Source organism: Ambystoma mexicanum, chromosome 6p (genome assembly GCF_040938575.1).
Source record: "Ambystoma mexicanum isolate Mex_15411 chromosome 6p, UKY_AmexF1_1, whole genome shotgun sequence".
In the NCBI taxonomy this organism is placed as follows: Eukaryota; Metazoa; Chordata; class Amphibia; order Caudata; family Ambystomatidae; genus Ambystoma; species Ambystoma mexicanum.
In genome coordinates this window covers 163,136,239-163,160,221 of record NC_090935.1, presented here as the reverse complement: position 1 = coordinate 163,160,221, position 23,983 = coordinate 163,136,239, and the positions used below count along the sequence as shown (strand labels likewise).

Below are 23,983 nucleotides of genomic sequence, written 5' to 3'. Positions count from 1 at the left end.
TTTTGCCAACCACATTGCCACGACTGTCAGAATTCAGCTTCCACACCCGTACACTTTACTCCAATAGACGTGTGCTTGTTTCAACTTCCTTACCCGTTCTCATCTTTCAATTATGGATCGATAGTCATTGTTGAGTACTTTTCTTATGTTCGTACTCAAGATTGCTTGCTTCTTGATTAAGAGAGGAATAGAATTAGTTCGGACCAGGCCTTAAAATTAATTTTTGCATCTACCAATACCAATATTTTGAATCGTGGGTTATTGCTTCATATCTTTTAAGCAGTGCGCTCAGGCCAACGATAGACAAGATAAGCCCCCCAACTTGTTTCCAAAAGACCCATTCACTATTAAGGATATGCAATTCACATTTGTGTCCGTCCAAATAATCTGCTACCAACTCATTAATTTCAAGCTAATAGTTATAATTACAGGGTCAGACAATATACACTATAAAGTCAGAGGGAAATTAACACTTCTATTGCTGTGATTTATAGTGTGGAACATAATCCGTCCAACATCTTTGCCAAGAGCAAAAATATAATAAATGGTAGAAGTTGTCACATCTATGAACTCGGTAGATTGGGCCGGCAAATCCCCCCTCACATTGACAGTTTGATATCCTAAATTTAAGATAATATAGCTATTTAATGCACACCACTCCCTGGGTTTATAACATGATTGTGTTTTAATATTCAATTCACTATTCAGCACCTTTGTGTCTATATCTGTTTCGATCTCAGTGGGCATTTTGAGTTTAAACCCACTGAATATATGTGAGCCTATAAATTGTAGGAAATCAAAACCGTCACCAATTTCACTGGGTATGCAGTGATAAAATCGCGGCAAAAATGTTGCCAGTACAAAAAAAATCACGACAAAAATGCTGTGGTTTGACCCAGTAAAGGTGTACCCCATTACACCATTTAAGGGAAGCAGGGGTTGCGTGGGTGTCCCCCGCATCTTTTACATGGATTGTGGCGGCAAAACCACTGCCTTTTTGCCGCAATATTTTGTGTTCACTGCCATTTTTGCTGCGATTTGAACACATGGAATCTTTGACTGTTAAGTTATAGGCATTTACTACAAGAAATATGACTGTTGTGGCCTTGGATTTCAAACTTCCAAACCAGTATACTCGTTAGTGCGGGGATCAAAGCTACTTTTTCCACCCAATAGGAACATTTACTTCCTATAATAAAGACCCCTTTTGGCCTACCCCTATGGGATTTAGTGGGAAATTCTTATTCAGATCATCCAGATGGATATTCACTGCAGACCATACCACATGCCTAACTATATCTCTTGCTTGAATAACTCACAATGGGGGTAGCATCTGTGATGTATGTAAACAAAACAAATGATTGAGGGGCTGAGATCCGTTTTCAGGAAAATTAGTGGAGCAAACCACAAGGAAACACAATATAATAAACAATAAGGAGCACCAATCTTAAACAGGAAGGCCATTTACCAGCAACACAAATAAACAAACACAACAAGGAGATAATCATGACAGTATAAAACAAACCAAACAAAGATGAAGCAAGATAGTCAATGAATGAATAATAATTCAACTATCTACTTAACAGAGGATTTACAAAACCAATGAATCAAACACAACAAAGGACTTAAAAACTTCATGAACAATAAGCAGAGTTATGTACAACATTGAATGAAGCTAATTCATCACATGATCATTTTGAATGAAGAGAATTCAAAATTATAACAATCCAACAGGAAACAAAACTGAAAAGTATTTACCTGAACTACAACACCAATCAGGCCAAGTTGCAATTTAATGACTACAAATTCAATTATCTACCTTATAAAGGATCCACAAACCTTATGAACTAATTATAGGAAAGGATTCAAAAACTCTATGGCAAAATAATAATAAAGAAAAAAAAGATTCAAACACCCTAACTGCAAATACTGTCATCATTTATACCGATTGTTAAAAGTAACATTACTGAATATAGTGGGAGCGAAACAAAATAGGATTCTTATTTTTTGCTCTCTCAGTTACTAAGCCCTGGCCAGCTTCAGGACATTAGAATCCCAGTTAGCAGCTCACTACCCAATAAATACATTTTTCCACATCAAGATCTATCTCGACAAAACAAATTGTAGCACCAAGTGCTGGTAACAAGCTGGTATTTAGTTATAAATAACTTTAGTTGATTTGAGAGTATTCTTGGTCAATATAAAGGGTTTATGTTGAGGCTTATTTTATCCATCCCCTCAATGGACACCTGTGCTATTCCAGTTCATCAGTGATCACAATCCTGGGACTTTCCACTCTCTAATCATACGTTAAAAAGTGGCATAATGCCACTCGGAAGAGTCGTCTTTTGCATTAGTATCAACCTCATTTAATTCATTTTCATTGTAGTTGTCCTGTTCACATTAAATACAATGTCATTAGCAGGGGAAAGACCCACCACAATGACCTTAAATCTTTAGATCTCATTGTTGTATTTCACTTACCCCCACCCCATATTGCTATATTCAGTTTTCTTTTGGTACTGTTGTCTGGTGCTTGTGCCTTTGATCTATCTCTTGATCTTAGTCAAAACATAAAGACCCTTGTGATGCAGCGTTCTCAGAGTAAAGTTATCAGTCCATCATAGCTAAATATCCTCCCTTTCTTCTTCGCCATTGTACCTTTGTTGTTTTTTGCGGTTATTTAAATGTTTCTCTTTTTAGTGATTTTTTTAGTCACTGCACTATGGGCCTCATTACAACTCAGGCGGTAAGGGGTTTACGGCAGCGTTAACAGCGCCGACCCTTACCGCCTGATTACGAGGTCCCCTAGCGCCATGGTGCTTTTAACACCTGCTTTTAGCAGGTGTTAAAATCCATGGCGCTAAGGGACCATGGAGTTAATTACGCCACCGTAATTTACGGTGGTGTAATTAACGCCTTCCCCACTCCCATTATGCCCTATGGGGCAAAAATGGGAATGGGGAAGGGTAAATGGGGATTGGGGACTTACCGCCCCGCCTAGGTCGGAATGGGGCGGTAAGTCCGCCAACCACCATGGCGTAAACGTAGTTTACGCCATGGTGGTAAAGTCACGGCCCAGGCGGCAACTTACCGCCTGGGTCGTAATGAGGCCCTATGCATGATTGAAGCTCGGAGCAGAATTTTTTACATCTATAAATCTGTGATGCCCTCACGCTTGTTAGCCATGTTCATGCATTTCAGGATAATGAGCATCAATAAACTGTACTCACAAACATAGGAGTCCATGAGAGGGGACAGAGAAAATAATGCTCAACATAATCCCATTATTATGACAAAGGACTCTTTCAAAACAAAAAGTACATTTATTACCACTCTGATGAACGTCGTCTGTCCTGCATGAGTACAAGGGGGAGTAGAGGCTAAAGTGCCTACTACATCTACAAGGAGCCAACCCAACATACAGGTAAAACAAGCACCGTTAAGAGATATACCTCCTTTGCCTGTTGTGGGAAAGTAGGCGTTTGGACGGCTATACTCGTAAGAGGGGTGTGAATGAGGCAGTAGCAACCCAGACAGTTAAGTGTAACAGTCCAAAATAAAGGAATGTTCAACCGAGCTTATATAAAAAATATATAATTTAATTAAATACACCATGTAAAATATTAATTTTAAAAAAAGTCAAAAACCCACCCCTATAGAAATAATTTCGAATATGCAAGCGAGAACAGATACAGCATTCTAGGCAATGAGACAGTGCGAGAAAAGACAATTAAAGGAGCACAATGTTCATTAGACTATTTCTTGAGGTTGCAAGGGATTAAAATGACCTATTTAGTCGCTAGAGCCAAAAAATGGCCCACAGGTGCAGATAATACCTTAACAATAATAATACCTCGCCGCAGGGTCATTACAGAGTAAGGTAATGCCCCGGGGCCTTCGTTAAGGCTATGGGCCGCAGGGCATTACCTGATTCGGTAATGCCCCTGCTGCTCACGGCTTATTGCTCAAATAAAGATGCATACAATTGTACCATTTGAATATTAAGACAGTGTAATTGTACTAGAAGATCTTGTACAATTAAAACTACTGAAATGGAACCCTACTGAATACCTGCTAATTCAGATGTGACCATATAAATATTAGTTCTATCAAGTGCACTTTCAATTTAAATCCAAGAAAATCCACGTTCCGATGACCTTTATTGGACTAACTGAAATTATTATATGGACATGGTAGTTCCATCAGCTTTTGCTGCCCCAGAGACTACATCAGATGGTGGTCACACAATAAAGGAACATCAAAGAAAATCACAACATTCCCAAAATAGGTTAATTTAAAATAAATTCCCATATTGCGGAGATGCTAGTTCATTCCTGCTCCGGTTCCATGGTCATCTTGTCCTCCGTCTATTCTGGACCATCTGGGATTCGTGTCCTGCTCTTCGTGCGAATGTCGTTTCACGAGGGCGGATCCCCATGCTCTTTGCCTGGAGTGCTTAGGCCCGGAACACCGTTGGGACTCGTGCTTCTATTGTGACTCCCTTTCCGTCCGGGCACTCCAGCGTTATCTTTTCAGGTGGGAAGAGGTGTTTCAACGTGCTCCTCCACCTCACTTGCAGCTCTCCATTGACGAAAAAAGGAAACCACAGGTATGTTCTTTCCTTTTCAGGGCACCCCGCCAGGGGACTCTTTCCCGGGGTCTTCCGGCTACCAGGGATATCCCTGAGGTGTCCTGCAAGGGGCCTAAAAGGCGCACCAGAGTTTCCTCTGAGGACCACAGCAAAGGGGGCTGCCAAAACCGGTTCTTTCGAGGTTCCCCATTTTGGGGCTAAAGTTGTGCACAGTTCTTCTGGGGCTCTTGGTACCGGGGTTCGGCCTGAGGTTTCCACTTCGGACACTATTTGCACTGAGTCTCGGCTCGAGGTCCCGTCCAAGGCTAAAAGTACCAGGGTTACTCCCGAGGTTCTCCTTTTTGGGGCTATATTGAACACCGGCAGGATTGAGGGACCCCCATCTAAGGTCCGGGCTGTAGGGTGCCACTCTCAGCCTCCCCACACTCAGGTTCGTGGTGGCACTATTTCTGTTGAGGGGACAAAGAAGGCAGTCACGCACCATAGGCCTTCCCGTACCGGCTCTGCAGAGGGTCTCCTTTTTGGGGCTAATTCTTCAGCTGTCCGTAAGATGTTGAATACACGCTGTAGATCGGCTAGTACCGGCTCTGCTGAGGTTCATTGCTCCAAGGCTAAAATGTCACATAAGACCCCTGACTTGCCTGAGGTGACCAAGGCCTCACTTACTCCTGTGACACATTTTGCCTCAGGCGTTGATAAAATGGCAGCCCAACCCCCACGGTCCACAGAGGCCATTTTGACTACCTCTCTTACACCAACGTTCACAATGTCTGGTGCTAGGGGCCTCCTTTTGGGGCTGAGCCTTTTCCACGCTTTGAAGAACTCATTACGCCCTCTGATGGACTGGCATGCTCAGGCACCGCTGCCGCATACAGTCTCGCTCCCTCCTGCATCCTTGCCTCAGATCTATGTGGATCCAATTAGTGGGGGGTCCATCCTGGCAACCATCTTCCTTGCTGTCAATGTGGTATGCCACTCCCGATCTGCCTCTGCCCATTCCAGCGCCTAGACCTCAATCCGAGGATGCACTGCCTCCTCGAGCTCCGCTTTCCATGATAGAAATGACGTCAGGAGCTCTGCCAAACATAACACCTGAGGCATCACGTGCAGTGGATCAGCCTTCTGCTCCAGCTTCACTGGATGAGGATCAGGCAGAGCAGGACAGCGATGAGCCGCCCCGCTCTATTAGAGCCTTTCACGACCGTGTGCTGGATATGATGGCGCTGCTAGACATCCCAGTACCCGAGGCCCCATCTCCACAGGCGGGGTGCTTTCTGGAGCCTTCACTCTGTAGACGCAGGAGCGCACCGGCCTGTTCCTCCAGAAGGACGTCTCGGCTGAGGCCTGTAAGGTCTGACAAAAATCTCATTCCGTGCAGCATCTGAACAGAAAGATTGACACTCGTTATAAGCTTCATGCTTCTGAAGACATATCTTTGTCTGCTTGCCCGCTCACTTTGTCGACAGTGGTGGCAGCAGCTACGCTCCCATCCAAGGCGGCCGCAACATCCTCCACTGCTGCGCCCCAGATCCTCTCCAAGGAGGACAAGCTTCTTGACGCCATTGGGAAAAAGGTGTTTTCCAATTCGGCTATTCAGCTGCATCAGGCTAACACTGAGCTTATCCTGGCAGCTGCCAATGTCAAACTGTGGAAGGAGCTTATCGAGTTCCAGTAATGTATTCCTGCTGCGAGGCTGGAGGACTTCAAAGGCAGTTTGTCGGATGCCAGAGTTCTGGTGCAGGATCTACTGGAGGCTGCAGCCCATCACGTAGACACTTACGCTCGAGGCATTTTGGTCGGGGTCGACATCTCCCGCCAAGCGTGGCTCTATGCTACAAAGTTCTCAAAGGAAGTTCAGGACAAGGTGCTTAATCTCCCCTTTGAGGGTAAAGAACTGTTCCACTCCTCCACGGATGCAGAACTAACCAAGACAAGCACTCAAACAGCCAAGTCTTTGTCTGTCCTTGCGAATACCCCAGCAAAGGCTCCTTATACTCAGAGGTTAGGGTCCCAAACAATGTCCTTCTCTGGCTTCAGGGGTTTTCAGGATCGCCGTGCACACCGATCTGATGCTCCGGCTGGCAGGCCCCGCCATAAGCAGCAACGGCAAGGTGGCCAGTTGTTCTCTCGGCCAACAGCCTCTTCGCCTGGAACGGGCAGTCTCCCTGCCGACAAATCATCCAAATGATATTTTCCATCGGTCGCACGAGACTCTGGTGGGAGGACTAATTTCGTTTCATCTGGAGGCGTGGCAGACCATCACAGAAGACCGATGGGTTTTGTCCATCGCTCGGGTGGGCTTCCGCTTCCCCCCCTCCCTACCCCGACCTTCAATCTTCCCTTCCAGCAGACTGTCGCCCTCCCTCAGAGCAGAGGTACAGAAACTTCTAGACCTCAGAGCAGTAGAGCCTGTTCCCCTTGGGGAGTAAGGCGAGGGATACTACTTCCCTCTGTTCACAGTGCCCAACCTAACCTGGCTGGCCTGCGCACTATCCTCGATCTTTCCAGATTCAATCTCTTTCTTCCCCAAGAGAAATTCAAGATGATTACGCCCTGCCAGATAAAGTCATCTCTCCGGAAGGACGACTGGCTCAGCGTGGTAGATCTTCAGGATGCACACATGCACATTCTGATTTGGAGTCTGCATCGAAGATATCTGCGCTTCCCCGTGGGAGCAGAGCACTTCCAGTTTTGTGTGCTCCCTTTTGGTCCCAGGTCGGCGCTGCGTGTCTTTACAAAGATGATGTCGGTCATCGCAGCATTCCCCAGATTGCAGGCGGGTCATGTATATCCATACTTGGACGATTGGCTCCTACGCAGACCTTGCCCACAGCAGCTACAACCAATCTTCAGTCACTACTTCAGCTCCTGTTCCATCTTGGGCTCTCAGTGAATTGGCGGAAATCATCCATGACAGTCTCTCAGGACCTGACCTTTCTGAGTTTCCGTTGGGATACTGTCAGTGCCAAAATGTTCCTAACGAAGGACAGGATTGCAGACCGGTCGACCACATGCCAACTCTTCCATAAGTCTTCTCACATGACGGCTTGGTGGTTCCAAAGACGTCTGGCCCTCATGGCTTCTTGCATGTTAGCTTTACCTCTTGCACGCCAGAAAATGAGGCGCACTCAGTTCGCTCTTCGGAGCTGCTGGTCCCAGGTTTCGGATCCGGATTCCAAGATGATTCCAGTTCCATCCTGCTTGACAGCGGATCTACAATGGTGGTCGTCCGCCAACAACTTTTCAGTGGGGACCTCCTTCCAGGAGCCCTGTCCACAAGAAACAGTTACCACAGACTCCTCCCTTCTGGGGTGGGGAGCGACGCTGCGTCACCTCGCGGTATACGATTTATGGATGCTGCAAGACAGACAGTTCCTGGTAGTTTTCCTACTGCTCAAGGCTTTTCAACCGACTATCACCAACAGTGTGGGCCGTATTCACACAGACATCTTTGTGGCAATGTTTTACATCAACAAGAAGGGGGGCACCAAGTCTCCTCATCTTGGAGATCTTGCTATACAAATTTGGGACTGGGCCACCCAGCACAATATTTGGCTCCAGGTTGTACACATCCCGGGGCACATCAATGTGGATGCAGACTCCCTCAGCCGCCAATCGGCAGCCAATTACGAGTGGGAGATGAACAGCGATGTCCTCTACAACATTTTCCATCAATGGGGCACTCCAGAGGTGGACCTCTGTGACATCTTCAAACAGGAAAATTCCTCTATATGTGTTCAGGGACGTGCTGGGTGCTTCTTCTTTGGGGGACGCCCTCGGGATCCTGTGGGACAACATGAAAGCTTATGCCTTCCCTCCATTACCACTGATTCATCAGCAATCTGCAAACTCAGGAGCGCATCGAACTGCACTCTCCTCTTCATGGCTCTTTGGTGGCTAGCCAGGTTCTGGTTTTCGGAACTGCAGCATCTGTCGGTACTTCCACCCCGAACAGATTGCCGCAGATACCCGACCTTCTTCACCAGATCACCAGCTGTGGCACCCCTCCCCACAATCGTTCAGCTTGGCAGCCTGGTGCAGGAGTTCTGATCTTTAGCACAGTTCAATCTGTCTGATGACCACATGCACATTATCAAAGCGACCAGGAAGCCCTCTACAAGGGCCATGTACAGGAGCAAATGGCTCTGTTTTTGGCATTGGTGTTTAGCCAAAGAACTCGATCCCAGGCATGCTTCTGTCGACACTGTTCTATCCTTTGTGTCTGACCTCGCAGCTTTCGACATACATGTTCTTTCATGCAGGACATATTTATCTGCCATTGCGGCCTACCTGTCTACAAACAGCTGTCCTTTTTCACTAACTAACCCAGTCATCAAAAGACGCTTTGCGGGTCTTCTTCATCTCTTCCCGCCGGTTCGGAACCTTCATCCCACATGAGACCTGAATGTAGTCCCAACTGCTTTATGCCATAAGCCCCTTGAACTCATGGCCACTACTGATCTTAAGTACCTCTCTTGGAAGGTTGGTTTCCTGATCGCAATAACATCAGCAAAGCGAGTAAGCAAGCTCCAAGCTCTTTCCGTGGAACATCTGCTCCTCACTTTCCACAGGCATAAGGTTGTGCTTCGCACTCATCCTTCCTTCTTTCCAAAGGTGGTTACTGATTTTCATTTGAACCCATCAATCTCCAGTCTTCTTTACGAACCCGGCATCTGATGCAGAGAGAGTTCTACACAACCTGGACGTCAGGCGTGCTCTGAAGTTTTACCTCGATGGAATGAGTGAACTCAGAAGCTCCTCACAACTCTTCGTTACATTCTGAGACTCGAAAGGGAAACCAGTTTCGAAAGCATCCATCTCCCGCTGGATTGCCTCCTGTATTTCACATGCCTATAAGGTTCAAGGCTTTCAACCACCAAAGGGCATCCATGCACATTTGGTCCGTGGCAAAGCGGCTGCTGTTGCCTTCAAAAAGCATGTCCCTTGGGAGTCCATCAGCAAGGCGGCTACGTGGGCCTCCCCATCTGTCTTTTCAAAACATTACTGCATAGATATGAGCTCCCGGGCTGATGCCCAATTGGGCATTTGTGCTTGGGAATCTCCCACAAGTATGGAGGAAAGGGGACAGGACGTAGGAGTACAACAAAGTTACTCACCGTAGTGACTAACTTACTCTTAGTCCATAGTCCCCTTTCCGCCATAGGCCTGCCCGCCATCCCCTCTAATAAGTATCCTCTACTGTTGCGTAAATGGTCTCACACCTGGCGATAGAAAAGGACTGAAGGGCGATGTGCGGGGCAGAGCTCAGAAAGACGTGATTATGGCCACGTGAGGTGGCCCAGCGTAAAAATAAAAGGACAACAAATTAAACTTTTTATGCTTTTTAACAAAAGTGCTCTGGTCCCGTCCCAAAGGATGGAATGTCCCACAAGTTTGGAGGAAAGGGGACTATGGACTAGGAGTAAGGTAGACACTACGGTGAGTAACTGTCATGTTGTGACATCATCCATATTCCAGTGTGGAAAGTGCATGACGCTGTGGAATGTTTTATGCGGGAGCCCTAGGTGTTTGGTGGGTGACAGTCCGTTAGGAGGATGGTCATGTGAGGACCTGCTGCCGGGGTGGTGGTGCCGTCTGGTCAATCACTGGTTTTCTTTTGCCATTTACTGCATGCATGCTCTCACCCCGGGGCGCTCTCTGCCCTGAATCAATTAGCACAATGGGGACCAGCAATGACCCTGCCCACTCTAAAAGCAAGACCGCAGTTCAAAAGCTGTACTAATCTGACAAGTAAATTTACACCAACATCCTGAGTTCACACAACACGGATACCCAGCCATAGTGGCACGGTATATTTCTGCAGACTAACTCGAAGCTGTGAGTGATGAAACATGCGGACATAGAAATTTTCCATGCAAAGAAAGTTGGCCTGCAATTTATGCTTGCACAGAGATGACGATGAGGTTGTCAGATGGTAAACACAGATACAGAAAAGCTTTTCAAGTGCTCGGTCCACTACAGATTACCACCAAAGTCGATACAATAAATAAAAAGTCATGTTTGATAGGTCTTATAGTCTCTGGTGTACAGAAAAGTAAAAGATTGAATGCAGCCTAGTCTAGAACGATTCCTAGAAATGTACAAATCATATCTTAAATATTCGGAGTTGTTAACGTATTGGTACTCCTTCAGTGCAAGACAGTACTTGTGAGAATCTGACAAAGCAACAGCAATGCATTCAGGATACATAGATGGTGAAATTATGTGTACATCTTTCTTCTTGTGAAGACTGCCTGACAGCAATGTGGTGGTTGCGTAGATCGGTTATTCAGGTCAGAAGGGAAAGGGGGCAGGGATGACTATTGTGAGGGAAGCCATCTTAACGGTCTGTTTATATTTGGTCTAAAGCATGACATCATGGACATTTAAAGATAAGCCAGCTCTGTATGACTACATATGCTATATAAATAATGCAAATAAGGTCCTTCCTCTAACTTACCTATTGTAGTCCAGCCTGGACTGCTGCAACTGCTGCTGCTTCAGAAGTAGTCTCGCCTCCTGCTGAGCTAGCATTTGCTGCAGTCTCTCCTTCTCGATTTCCAACTCCATTTTCTGAAGCAAAAGTACTTGTTTCCGTTCATCGGGTAAAAGCTTCCCATGGCTCTTCTCCCTTGACTCCAATACCCCATTAAGTACAGGCGTTTGCGGGTTACCATTAGACCTTTGAGAGTCCAAGACAGCACTGGGATTGATTTTGGGCGATTGACATGTACTCAAAACAGGCTCCGAATTTCTCGGTGAGGTACGAATACAACACTGCGCCATTGCTTCGTATGGAAAGGTACTCTTATTTTCACTCATTGGATAAGCTATGTCCTGGGTAAAATTGTGCCTGTGATGTGCTTCATGCTTCAGCGATCGAGGGGTGGTGTTAAATCTTTTCTGTAAGCCATTTACCAGGGAATAATCAGCCAGATGGTCCTGTAGGGTTGACTGGAACATCACTCTGGTTTCAGGATCATTTGGGCGATGGTGCCGAGATACTGAATACAGCCCACGATTAGCATCTGTACTAGTCTGGTAAAGAGTCTGCGTTCCAGCAACACCCAGGTAGGATCCATCAAATTCCAGGTGAAGCGATTGTGGTTGTCTTTTTTTACTGGATCCCTACAAGAAAAGGGGAAATATTTAAAATTAAATGTAAACTGTTTACTACTGCGATGAAACAATATTGTCAAAAAAAACAAGGCAGTCACATTCAGCAAAAGGCACAGGATTCCTCCATTGCCAGCCCACATGATTCTAATTGTAATTCCCTCTCCTTACCTACCTTTGCTTGCTTTGAATACTCTTTCCATTTTCTCCAAGTCTTGTGTGTGACCTTTCTTTTGATCTATCGTCCCCCTGGTCCTCTTTCTACGTTCTGCGAAGACATTGATGATCTACTTAGTGTCGTCCTGCCCTGCTCCAATTCTTTCTTAGTGTTGGGTGACTTTAATCTTCATCTCTCTTCCATTCATGCCCTTCTCCAACATCTTGCTATTTTTGACTCTTATTGTCTGTCACCTTCCTACTCCTCCTTTCCACATCTCTGGATCCTCTCTAGATCTTATTGTTACCGCTTCTATGTCTACCTCTGAGGTTTCTATTTATCCTGTTTACTCCTCCGATCATCATTTGCTCTTGTTTTCCATTTATCCTCCTGTTCTTGACACATGTTTACCCCTGCATGCTCCTATCCCTTCTTTTTTCCATTGTGATCTTTGTACTTTCAATACCCCTCTCTTTGTATTTTCCTCTATTGCCACTCTTCCATCCCATTCTACCTTTTCAGTTCTCTCTATGGATGATGCTGCCTCAGCTTTCTTAACTTCCCTTTTGACCTCTCTTGATACTCTATATCCTCTCCCTAAATGTCTTCCTTCTTGTAAGCCTTCCCAGCCTTGGCTTACTCCTAATCTTTGCTCCATGCAAAGGGCTCTATGTCTGATGGTGCGTCCTTCTCTTCTTATCATACTCTATATGAGGATGCACTTCTTTCTTCTAAACGTCTCTATTAGACTGTCTTTTGCACTCCCTTTCTCGTCTATTGTCTCCCCCTCTGCCTAATCACTCCCTTCTCTCTACTCTTACAGCATCTGACTTTGCTCATTTCTTCACTTCTAAAGTTAATTCTCTTTGTTCTGCCATTTCTCTGCCTTCTTCTCGCCCTGTTTACCCTTCCTCTTCTGTGTTTTTTTCTTCTTTCTCGTCGATCTCCAATTCTGATATTTATTTCCTCATCACCCAGGCCCATCCTATTGCTACTCCCAAAGATCCTGTTCTTTCTACTCTTATTTCTAAAATCTATCCTCCTCTCAATTCTTACATTACCAGTCTTCTCAATATCTCTCTTGCTATTTCTACTGTCCCGCTTCTATTCAAACATGATATGATTCTTGTATCCCTCCTTGGATCCTGCCATTCCTTCTAACTTCCATCCTATTTCTCTTCTTCCTTACCTTTCTAAATTTTTGGAACCTCTCGTTTACCCCATGGGTTCTTCCTTTGTCACTCTTAATTCTATTTTACCTCGCTTCCAGTCTGGTTTTCGACGCAGGCATTCCACAGAAACTGCTCTTCTTTCAGTCTGTGACTCTTCTTTCTGCGCGCTATGCTAATCACTCTTCTATTCTTATGCTCTTGGACTTATCTGCTGAGTGAATTACACATTACTACTACAATCCCTTTCCTCCTTTGGATTTTCTGGTTCTGTAATCACATGGTTTCAATTTAATCTATCTAATCGCACTTACTCAGTATCTTGGGCTGGTGTTTGATCTGATCCCTTCCTCTTTTGCATTGTGTTCTTCTTGGCCCATTTCCTTTCTCTCTCTATATGCCTATCCCTTGGCTAATCTCTTCTTTTGAGTGGTCTCATTTTTATGCTGATGACACGCAACCATTTCTATCTTTCTCTGCTTTTACACCTACTATACACATGAATCTCTCTGCTTGTGTCTCTGCTATTAAAATGTGGATGTTGTACCACTTTCTTGTCTTTAATCCAACTAAAACTGTAGTCCTCTTTTTCCTGCTAATACTATTCCTCTGCCTGTTTCTCCTCCCTTTGTCCTGCTTTCCCCTTCTCATCTGCCTTTTTCTCTTACGGCCCACAACCTTGCCTTTCATCTTGATGATAATCTTTCTTTCGCTCATCCCATTTTGATCACATCCCGTTCCTGCCATTCCCATCTTTTCAATATCAGAAAGTTAGACCTCTTCTCACTTTTAGTGCCAGTAAGCTTCTATAATATCTTTTTTAATCTTTTCTCGATTATTCTATTATGTTGTACTCCTCTTTGGTCTTCCTCTTAAATCTGTTTTTAAATCCTCTATCCGTCACCTGCATTCCTTATCTATTTGCGACTCCATCACTCCCTCTTTGGCCTCTCTTCGATGGCTACCCTTTCACTTTCAACTTAAATACAACTTTCTCTACATAGTATTTAAATCCCTTTATGGGATTGTTCCTATTTATCTTAATTCTCCTGTTTCTTTTAAGTACGTTACGTAGTGCACCTGCAGCCCGGGCGGGGCCCCATTGTCTCGCGCTTCTGCGTGGGGTCAAAGGGCGCCTCCAAGTGCTGATCTGATCCCTGTTGATCTCAGGGCGCGGACAGAAGCAGATCTAAATACACTATTGTGTCATCCTACTCTGCAAAACCTAAGAAGCACAGGCACCGAAAGGTGACTGATGCCCCAGAAATGCAACAGTGATTGTTCGATTCCCTGGACTATCTAAGTGAAAAGCTTCATTGTTAGAAGTGTGCAAATTTGGGGTCCAGTTGTCTTTTCAGAGTATTCAGGAACTGAGATTGAGAAGCTTGTTGGATACATGATGGCTTCCGTCCATGCAACCCCTTTGTGGTAACATCCAGTAACCAACCTAGATCATTCTGTCAATCCTGGTGGAGAGGGATATCTAGCACGAACATGACAATGTATTATGTGCAGTAAGAAAAGCATTTCTCATTTGTGCTCTGAATTTGGAAAAGGTTCAGTGAAAAGGGTCCCGTCATTAAGCACCTGACAAAATAAACTGACACAAAACTTTACATATGCACAGAATGTTGGAGCAATTGCAATTACAAGAACATACTTATTGCCCATATGAGGACATAGGTGAAACACTGTGTCAGTGCACTGAATTGGAGAAAAGCGTCCATTTGCATGATCCACTTATGTGCCACCAGCAAATTCATACAGATGATAAACCTCATGAGTGCAGTGAATGTGGGAAAAGGTCTGCTGAGAAGGGAGATCTTTTTAGCCACCAGAGAACACATACAAGTGAGAACCCTTCCAGTGAAGGCCCGCAAGAAAAGGCCCTGTTTCGCGCCTGTTTGGCGCATGAAAGACGCGGCATGGCCCAACCTCTGACCTGTCCTCCTAAAGGTTTGATCACTGCGCTAACCAATTCAGTTATCTGTCCACTATGTCCACTGCACTATGCACTCGATGCCGACTTCCCAGAATGTTATGCCTTACTGATTTCCTCGCTCCTCAAGCCTCGCTGGGCCTCTAATCAGTCACTCAGCTTCCTTGCATTCCAATTACAGCTGTATTTGCCCGAGTTATATCTCTGACATCATTGACTCCTTCAGAACCGAGACTCCTTGATCACTGCTATCACACCCCTTAAAAGTAATCTCAGCACAGCAACACTGCCCATGTGTTGTCTAACTGCGGAGCACCCTCCGTCTATATTATGATACCCACACACTTCACTAACATATATGTCCATAACATCACTTGCAAGTATCTCTCAATGTATTGACTATGTATGCATGCATGTTCCTTAAAGCTGCCCTATCTTGCTATAAATTGTATATTATTATTACATTATATATTCTCCAATGTAACTTGGAACTAGGGAATACTCCTAATTTAATCAACCTCAATCAGACTATCTGGCCCTGATGCGTCACTGCCTGCCCCTAGCGGCCCTGTTCAATTGTGTTACTGCCTGCTCCTAGCGCCCCTGTTCAATTGTGTTACTGCCTGCCCCTAGCGGCCCTGTTCAATTGTGTTACTGCCTGCCCCTAGCAGCCCTGATCAATTGTGTTACTGCCTGCCCATAGCGGCCCTGATCTATTGTGTTACTGCCTGCCCCTAGCGGCCCTGATCAATTGTGTTACTGCCTGCCCCTAGCGGCCCTGATCAATTGTGTTACTGCCTGCCCCTAGCGGCCCTGATCAATTGTGTTACTGCCTGCCCCTAGCGGCCCTCATCAATTGTGTTACTGCCTGCCCCTATCGGCCCTGATCTATTGTGTTACTGCCTGCCCCTAGCGGCCCTGATCTATTGTGTTACTGCCTGCCCCTAGCGGCTCTGATCAATTGTGTTACTGCCTGCCCCTAGAGGCCCTGATTAATTGTGTTACTGCCTGCCCCTAGCGGCTCTGATCAATAGTGTTACTGCTTGCCCTTATCAACGGTGCTAGTGCCTGCCTGCCTGCACATCTGTTGTCCACAAATGCAGCCCCTTGGCACACACCCCACTGCGCCTACGTACCTCCTTTCCTCTACCTCCAGCCTCATCATATCCCTCTCCCTTCTGGCCATCTGCAGCATGCTGCCTGCACACCCAGACCAGCATGCTCACCCATGCCCTACTACACCATCTGACCTCATACACTCCACACCATCGTCGGCACTCCAACCCACACTCATCCACCATACCAATCCGAGCGGACATCACCCACTCCACTTCAGGCTCTGTAGACTAAGAACACGCACCAAACCCCTCTTAGCTCTCCGCAGCACTCCACCCTCCTTAGGAACAACAGACTCAGCTTTCGCACCCACACATCAGTCGCCCAGCCTTACCTCTCTGACCATGCTCAATACCCTAACACCCATCACGCCGCACCTATCACGCCCCTTCCTCCCACACCCAAACACGCACCTTCCACCTCCAGCACCCCCATCGCCAACACACACACTCCACCACCAGATTTAAGATGTGCACTCATTAATGCGTGCTCTGTCCATGCTCATGCCATCGAAATCAACGACCTTGTCACCACCCACAATCTTGACCTACTTGCCATATCGGAAACCTGGCTCCATGAAGCTTCCAGTCCTTCCATCCACCTCGCCCTCCCACAAAACTATACCATCCTCAGATAGGACCGTAAGAACTCTAAAGGTGGTGGCGGCGTCGCCCTCATCTTTAAAGACACCCTCGCCATGAGAATGTGTAATCAACAATGGGACAATAACGCTGATCTCCTCACTGCTAAACTAGCCCTCTCCTCTAACTGCACAATAAACTTCTTTATCACCTACAGACCACCAGGATCACCCGCTGACTACCAAAAGCAACTCCTCCAAAACATAGGCAACAACCTCAAAAGCACCACTAAAAGCATCCTTCTAGGGGACATTAACCTTGGCTTATCTGACCCAAAGGACAAAGCTGCCGCAAATTTAGCCAATGATCTATCGCACATGGGGTTCGAACACAAAATTACTGCTCCCACTCATAACAAAGGCAGATCCATTGACTGGCTAGCTGATCACAACTGCTCATCTACTATCACCTCCATCTCAGCCCTACCATGGAGGGACCATTACCTCATTCAATTCTCCATTCCTACCAAGCCCACCCCTAAAACCGTAACTCATGCCCCCGTGCAAAATTAAGGAGCTCCAAAAAACTCACTGCTTCCAACCTCGTTCCTCTCCTCGATATCCGTGAACTCAAGCCTCCATTTACCCATGACCCTACCTCCCTCGCCAACATCTACGCCAATGCACTCACTCAAGCCATCGAATACATTGCTCCTTTAGAAGATTAAAAAAATGAAAAAAAAAATCAATGCACTGCAACTCTTGGTTCACTGAAGAACTATCTGAACTTTGTACCAAGAAGCGCAATGCTTTAGCAAGATGGCAATCGGCAACTAACCAATCCTCTCTTAACGATTTCAAACTGATCTCGTCGACCTACAAAAAAGCTATATTCCACGCCAAATCCGAATCCTATAACCAAAGAATTGCTAATGCCAGCTCCAAATCCAGAGAAATATTCTCCATATTCAAAGAACTCATCACACCTGCTTCCAGCCCAGACGAAATCATCAAGGATGAAGCATGGTGCACAGGCATTCAGTCTGCCCTCCTGAATAAAGTCAGCTCACTCCAAAACAAAATAGCCTCCCAACGCAAAGCCCTCAACACCTCCACCTGCTCACCCACACCTCCCACTAACAACTCTCTCTCACAAACACCCCTCTTCGCCTTCAGAGAAGTCTCAGAGACGGAAGTCAAGGACCTCCTCAAAAAAATCAAACCTTCCACATGCAAAGGGGATATCTGCCCACCCTCCTTAATCAAAGAATGCTCAGAACCCCTCACCCCCATCATCACGGCCTTCATCAATGCCTCATTCGCATCTGGAACCGTACCTCAATGCCTAAAACAAGCCTTGGTTCGCCCGCTCCTGAAAAAACCCTCTCTCGATCGTTCCTCCCCTAATAACTAACGCCCCATCACCACCGTCCCCTTCCTCCTCAAAATCCTAGACAAAGCTGCACACAACCAAATCCAACACTACTTGTAAACCAACACCATCCTAGGCAAAAGACAATCAGGTTTCCGCAATGGCCACGGGACTGAAGAACAAGTTACTTTCTTACCTGGTAACGTTCTTTCGATGGGATGGTCCGACGACGTATTCCATATCTATGACATGTAATCACCACAGCTGTGCTGCTTCGGAAACTTTTTCGGCGTCTGCGTCCTGCGTCGATGACGTTGATGCGCCGTCGTCGAGGACCTCCTCCGACGTCCGACGTCATCCGATGTGATAAGTAGGACGCACGACGCCCATAGCCTCAGTTGTAGTTTTTTTCCCCCAGAACGTGTGACATAAGTCAACTGCCAGTCAGACACAAAGCCTTGCGGAACGTAAGCTGCAATCGCAAAAGAAATTCTGCAGCGGGGAAGGCCGGGCGGGAGCGATATGGAATACGTCGTCGGACCATCCCATCGAAAGAACGTTACCAGGTAAGAAAGTAACTTGTTCTTCGAGGGGATTGGGTCCTCCGACGTATTCCATATCTATGACAGACTCCCAAAGCAGTACCAAAGCAAGGAGGAGGGAAAGAATTTAGAATCAAAATGTAGAATAGCCAATCAAATAGCAGAGCAAAGGACCGCCTTGCCAAAGGCCAGATCCTGTGCTCGGATGGAATCAAGGGAATAGTGACGTACAAATGTATGTACTGAAGCCCAGGTGGCTGCATCACAGATGTTGCGAATAGGAACACCCCTCTGCAGGGCAGTAGACGCAGCCATACCCCTGGTAGAATGGGCCCGCAAGCCAGCCGGCGGGTCCTTACCCGCCAAACGGTAGCACTCCGAGATGGCCAAAATAATCCAGCGAGACAAAGTCTGTTTCGTCACAGCTTGCCCCAAACGCTTTCCAGCGTAACCAATAAAGAGTTGATCATCCACTCTGACCCGGGACATGCGTGAAACATAAAAGCTTAAAGCTCTCCTAGGATCAAGCCTATGGAGCCTCTCCTCTTCCTTACCAGGATGCGGAGGAGGATAGAATGCCGGAAGAACAACCTTCTGGGCCAAATGAAATTCCGTCACTACCTTCGGAAGAAAAGAAGGACGAACTCTAAGGACAACCCTGTCCTTGTGAAATACAGTGAAGGGAGGCTTAACTGAAATTGCCTGTAACTCACTCACTCTGCGAGCGGAAGTAACCGCAACTAAAAACACAGTTTTCAGAGTTAACAGCCTCAAAGGGCAAGAATGTAAAGGCTCAAACGGAGCACCCATAAGAAACTTAAGAACCAGGTTTAAATCCCAACCGGGCACCAGGAAAGGTGACGGAGGGAACACATTAGTGAGCCATTTCAGGAACTGTGAAATCAAAGGGATTTTAAAGTAAGAACACTCTTCAGACGAGCGCTTAAAGATGGACAGCGCCGCCAGGTAACCCTTAACGGTACCCACTTGCAAGCCCCTGTGGGCCAAAGAAAGTAAAAAGGACAGAACCATGGGGATGTCACATGCAAAAGGATCCACATTCTGAACTCTGCACCAGTCGCAGAACTTACGCCAACGGCAACGGTACAGAGACTTTGTTGCCGGCCTTCGGGCCGAAAGCAACACCTCCATCACGTCCTCAGGGAGGTCCCAATCCTTATACCTCAACCTTTCAGAAGCCAAGCGTGAAGGTTGAGGGATCTGACCTCTGGATGGAGAACCTGACCCCCCTCCCGTGAGAGCAGATCGTCTCGGTAGGGAAGACGACGTGGAGGGCAGATGGATAAGTCGAGAAGGTCCGGGTACCACGTCCTCCGAGCCCACGCCGGGGCAATGAGGATCATCCGGGAACCGAACCTCCGCAGCACTTGCGGGATGACGGGGACTGGAGGAAACGCGTACAGCAGCGGGAATGACCACTCCACCACGAACGCGTCTCCTAAGGCTCCTTCTGGAGGAAATTCCCGCGAGCAAAACCTTTCGCACTTCGGGTTGACACTGGAGGCGAAGAGATCCACTTGAGGGGTCCCCCAAAGGGCGAAGATCTCCAGGAGAATCTCCTGAGCCAACTCCCACTCGTGAGAGATCGCGCTCTGCCTGCTCAGAGCGTCCGCCGTCACGTTTTCGGCTCCGGCCAGATGAACTGCCGAGATCGAAACTTCCTGCTGGATGGCCCAGAACTCGAGCTGCATCGCCTCTCTGCACAGAGGAAGTGACCCTGCCCCCCATTTTTGTTGAGGTAGTGCATGGCCACTGTGTTGTCCGTCAGGATCAGGACATTCTTCCCTCGCACAGACGGCAGAAAAGCCTTCAGGGCTAGCCTGACGGCCCTCAGCTCCAACAGATTGATATGGAGTCTGGACTCCGACGGAGACCAACGACCGCTGACTGTCAGCCCGTTGGCATGAGCTCCCCATCCCGTGAGGGATGCATCCGTCACGATCGTCACCTCCGGCCAGGGAAGCCAAAACGGAGCCCCCTTCATCAAGTTGCCTTCGACGGCCCACCACAGAAGGACCCGGGCGACTGAGGACGGCACCTGAATCGAGTCCGACATCCTGCCGGAGGACTGCGACCATTGCGTCTTGAGTGCCCACTGCAAAGATCTCATCCGCAGGCGAGCCTCTGGCACCAGAAGAATGCAGGATGCCATGAGGCCGAGCAACCTCAAGAACTCGAACGCTGGGAGCGTCTGGGCATGCTGAAACTTGTGCACCATCTGCTGAATGTGAAGAGCCCTCACCTGGGGAGGAAAACACTGCCCCAGGGAAGTGTCGAGCACTGCTCCGATGTACTGGAGCCGCTGTGTTGGCGTCAAATGGGACTTCTTTAAATTGAGGGAGAAGCCCAGCCTGTGAAGGGAGCGACAGGTGATCGATAGATGATCCAGGACCTGCTCGGGAGAGCTCCCCCTGATCAACCAATCGTCCAGGTAGGGGTAGACGTGAATCCCCCCTTGCCTGAGATGCGCTGCCACCACCACCATGAGCTTGGTGAAAACCCTCGGGGCGGAGGTCAATCCGAACGGCAGGACCCGAAACTGAAAGTGCGAGTCGCCAACCGCGAACCTCAGGTACTTCTTGTGCTTGGGATGGATCGGCACATGGAAGTAAGCATCCTTGAGGTCGAGTGACACCAACCAGTCCTGAAGCTGAAGGGCCTGGAGGACTTGAGAGAGAGTAACCATCTTGAACTTGTCCTTCCTGAGGAGTTTGTTCAAATCGCGCAAGTCCATGATGGGTCTCAATCCCCCGTCTTTCTTCGAAACCAAAAAATAAGGGGAATACCATCCCTTGTTCCTCTCCGCTACAGGCACCAGTTCTATGGCGCCTTTCTCCAGCAGGGCTTGAATTTCCTGCGCAAGGAGCGGATCCGGACTCTGCAAAGAGAGGTTCCCCGGTGGATTGTCGCGAGGCCTGTGCCGAAAAGGAAGACAATAGCCGTGGGTTATGATCTCCAGAACCCACACATCTGAAGTAATGGCTTGCCACTCTACAAGATGCTGCGCCAGCCTTCCCCCAACTGGCGAACCATGGGACATGGCCTCACGACTGAGTGGGAGCGGCTGCGGCGTTACCTGAGGGCAAAGAGGCAACTGCCCGAGCGGCCTTGGCACCACGGGTACCCTGTCGTCCACCTCTGGTACCCCTGCGTTGGCCTCTTTGACTGCCAGCTCCTCTCGCTCTACTGAAGGATGAGTAATAGCGAAAGGAACCACCCCTCCACTGCTGTCCCCTAGGACGAAAAGGCGGAGGTTGGCGAACTGCAGCGCCCAACGACTTCGCTGCAGCTTTTGAGGTCTGCAACCTCTCAAGGCTCTCGTCAGCCTTGCTGCCAAAAAGGTGTTCACCATCAAAGGGCATGTTGAGGAGCCGGGACTGCACATCAGGAGCAAACCCCGACTTCCGCAACCACGCAAACCTGCGTATCACGGTGCTCGCCGCCATGGACCTACTGACGCATTCAGCCAAGTCCAGACCCGACTGAACGGACTCACACATGGCATCCTTACCATCCTGGACCATAGCAAGGAAACCATCCCGTTCATCCCCTTCGGGAATATGTTCAGCCGCTAACGCAACACAGTTCCACAGAGTGTGCGTGAAACGTGACAAGGCACAAATGGAGTTGGCCGCCTGAAGCGCCATACCACCAGAAGAAAACACTTTCTTCGCCCAGCCATCAAAACGTTTGTCGTCCCTATCAGGAGGGATGGTAGGGTACGACGCCTGCTTTGCCGGGGCCGTGGCCGCCTGCACCACCAAACTTTCCGGAGTGGGGTGCCTGGTCAAGTAGCAGGGGTCGCTACTGGCTGGATGGTATTTACGCGACAAGGATCTGCCCACCGCCGGGAGACTCTCCGGAGCAGTCCAAGCCGCCGCCACCCTTCTCTGTAAAGCCATATGGAACGGCAGTACCGGGTCAGTTGGGGGACCAACATCAAGGATGTCCGTCAGATCATCCTGCACAAACTCCCCTGGGGGAGCAGACCATCCCAGATACTCAGACACCCTAGCCATAAGGCGCCGGTACGAGGAATCGGCATGGGAGCCAGGCTCAGGCCTACAAAATTCCACCTCCGGAGAGGTGTCCAGTCCACTGGCATCATGCAGTGACTGCCTCAAATCGTCAAACTGACTATGGCCCGAGAATTTCATATGGCACCTGACTAGGAACCAGGCCATCAGAATCCTCATCCGCCTCCGAAATATATTCCAGGTGGCGAAAAGGCACCCGAGAGTGCTTGCTCTTAACCAGAGCCTTCCTAGGGGGTACATCCGTGACACGGGGCACCTCCGACACGAAAGGCGTCGATGGCGTCGAGCGAATCGGCGCCGACGCCGAGAAAACCGGCAACGGCGCAGAGAGGATCGACGTCGAGGAAATCGGCGTCGACGTCAGATGCAGCGCCTCCAGTATCGGCGGCGTCGACACAGCCCTCGAAGCCGGAGCCCCGAGCGTGTCCCTCGACGACCTGATCGTCGACGGCTTCGACGAGGTCCTCGAAGCCGGAGCCTCGAGAAAGCCTGTCGACGCCCTCGACGCCTCAGACGTCGATGTCTTCCTCGAAGACTTCACAGGAGCACACGGTCTCGAACGTGTCGAGGACCGGGACCTGGAACGGGTACGGCGAGAGCGAGCCTCCTTGTCCGAACGGGACCGCTCCCGTGACTCGTGCCGACCACTCTTGCGAGCGGCGTCTCTCGACCTCACACGGCCGACCCCACTCGGGGGCGCGGACGGCTGAGTACCCTGCGACTCAAGAATCGCCAACATTTTCTTCCCGAAGGAAGCCCATTCCTCCGGCGTCGCACGGCTGGTGGGGTAACCGACGTGCCGTGCAGAATCCCCGGAAGAGGACCTGGAAGGCGACCGGTGACGGCGCTTCCGAGAATGCCTCGAAGAGGCCGAGGAGTGGCGAGACCCACTCCTAGAAGAAGACCGACGAGACTTCCGACGATGACGCGGAGAGTCACCCCTCGAATCATCCGTCGAAAGCCCCGCCGACTTCGACTTCCGGGGCTTGGACACCCGACCTACCGACAACTTCTTCTTACGTTCGCGTAAGGCTTTGGACGTGAGCGACTGGCAGTCGATACAGTCATCAGTGTCGTGGGCCTCCCCGAGGCACCAGAGGCAGGCGTCGTGCGAGTCAGTCACCGACATCTTGGACCCACACTCCCCGCACTTCTTAAAGCCCGGACGCGGGGTTGAAGACGAAGTGGAAGACATCGCCGAAGGAAATTCACAAACGAACAGGTTCGAAGAACCAGAAAGAACAGAACTCCAAAGAGTCGAGGCTTAGAACCGAGAAACACGAAGCAACACGTTCGCGGAAAAAACGGAACTGAGGCTATGGGCGTCGTGCGTCCTACTT

At 48.4% G+C, this 23,983-nt stretch overlaps 1 protein-coding gene across 2 annotated transcripts in view; it reads right to left on the bottom strand.

Moving 5' to 3' along the window:
* Nucleotides 1-23,983, bottom strand: part of KIAA1328 (KIAA1328 ortholog) — a 1,369,495-nt gene that overhangs the window by 427,168 nt on the left and 918,344 nt on the right. For both annotated transcript variants that reach the window (XM_069626866.1, XM_069626867.1), the window contains one exon: nucleotides 11,055-11,722. In XM_069626866.1, the coding sequence (XP_069482967.1) occupies nucleotides 11,055-11,722 (668 nt within the window). The remainder of the gene's footprint in view (nucleotides 1-11,054; nucleotides 11,723-23,983) is intronic.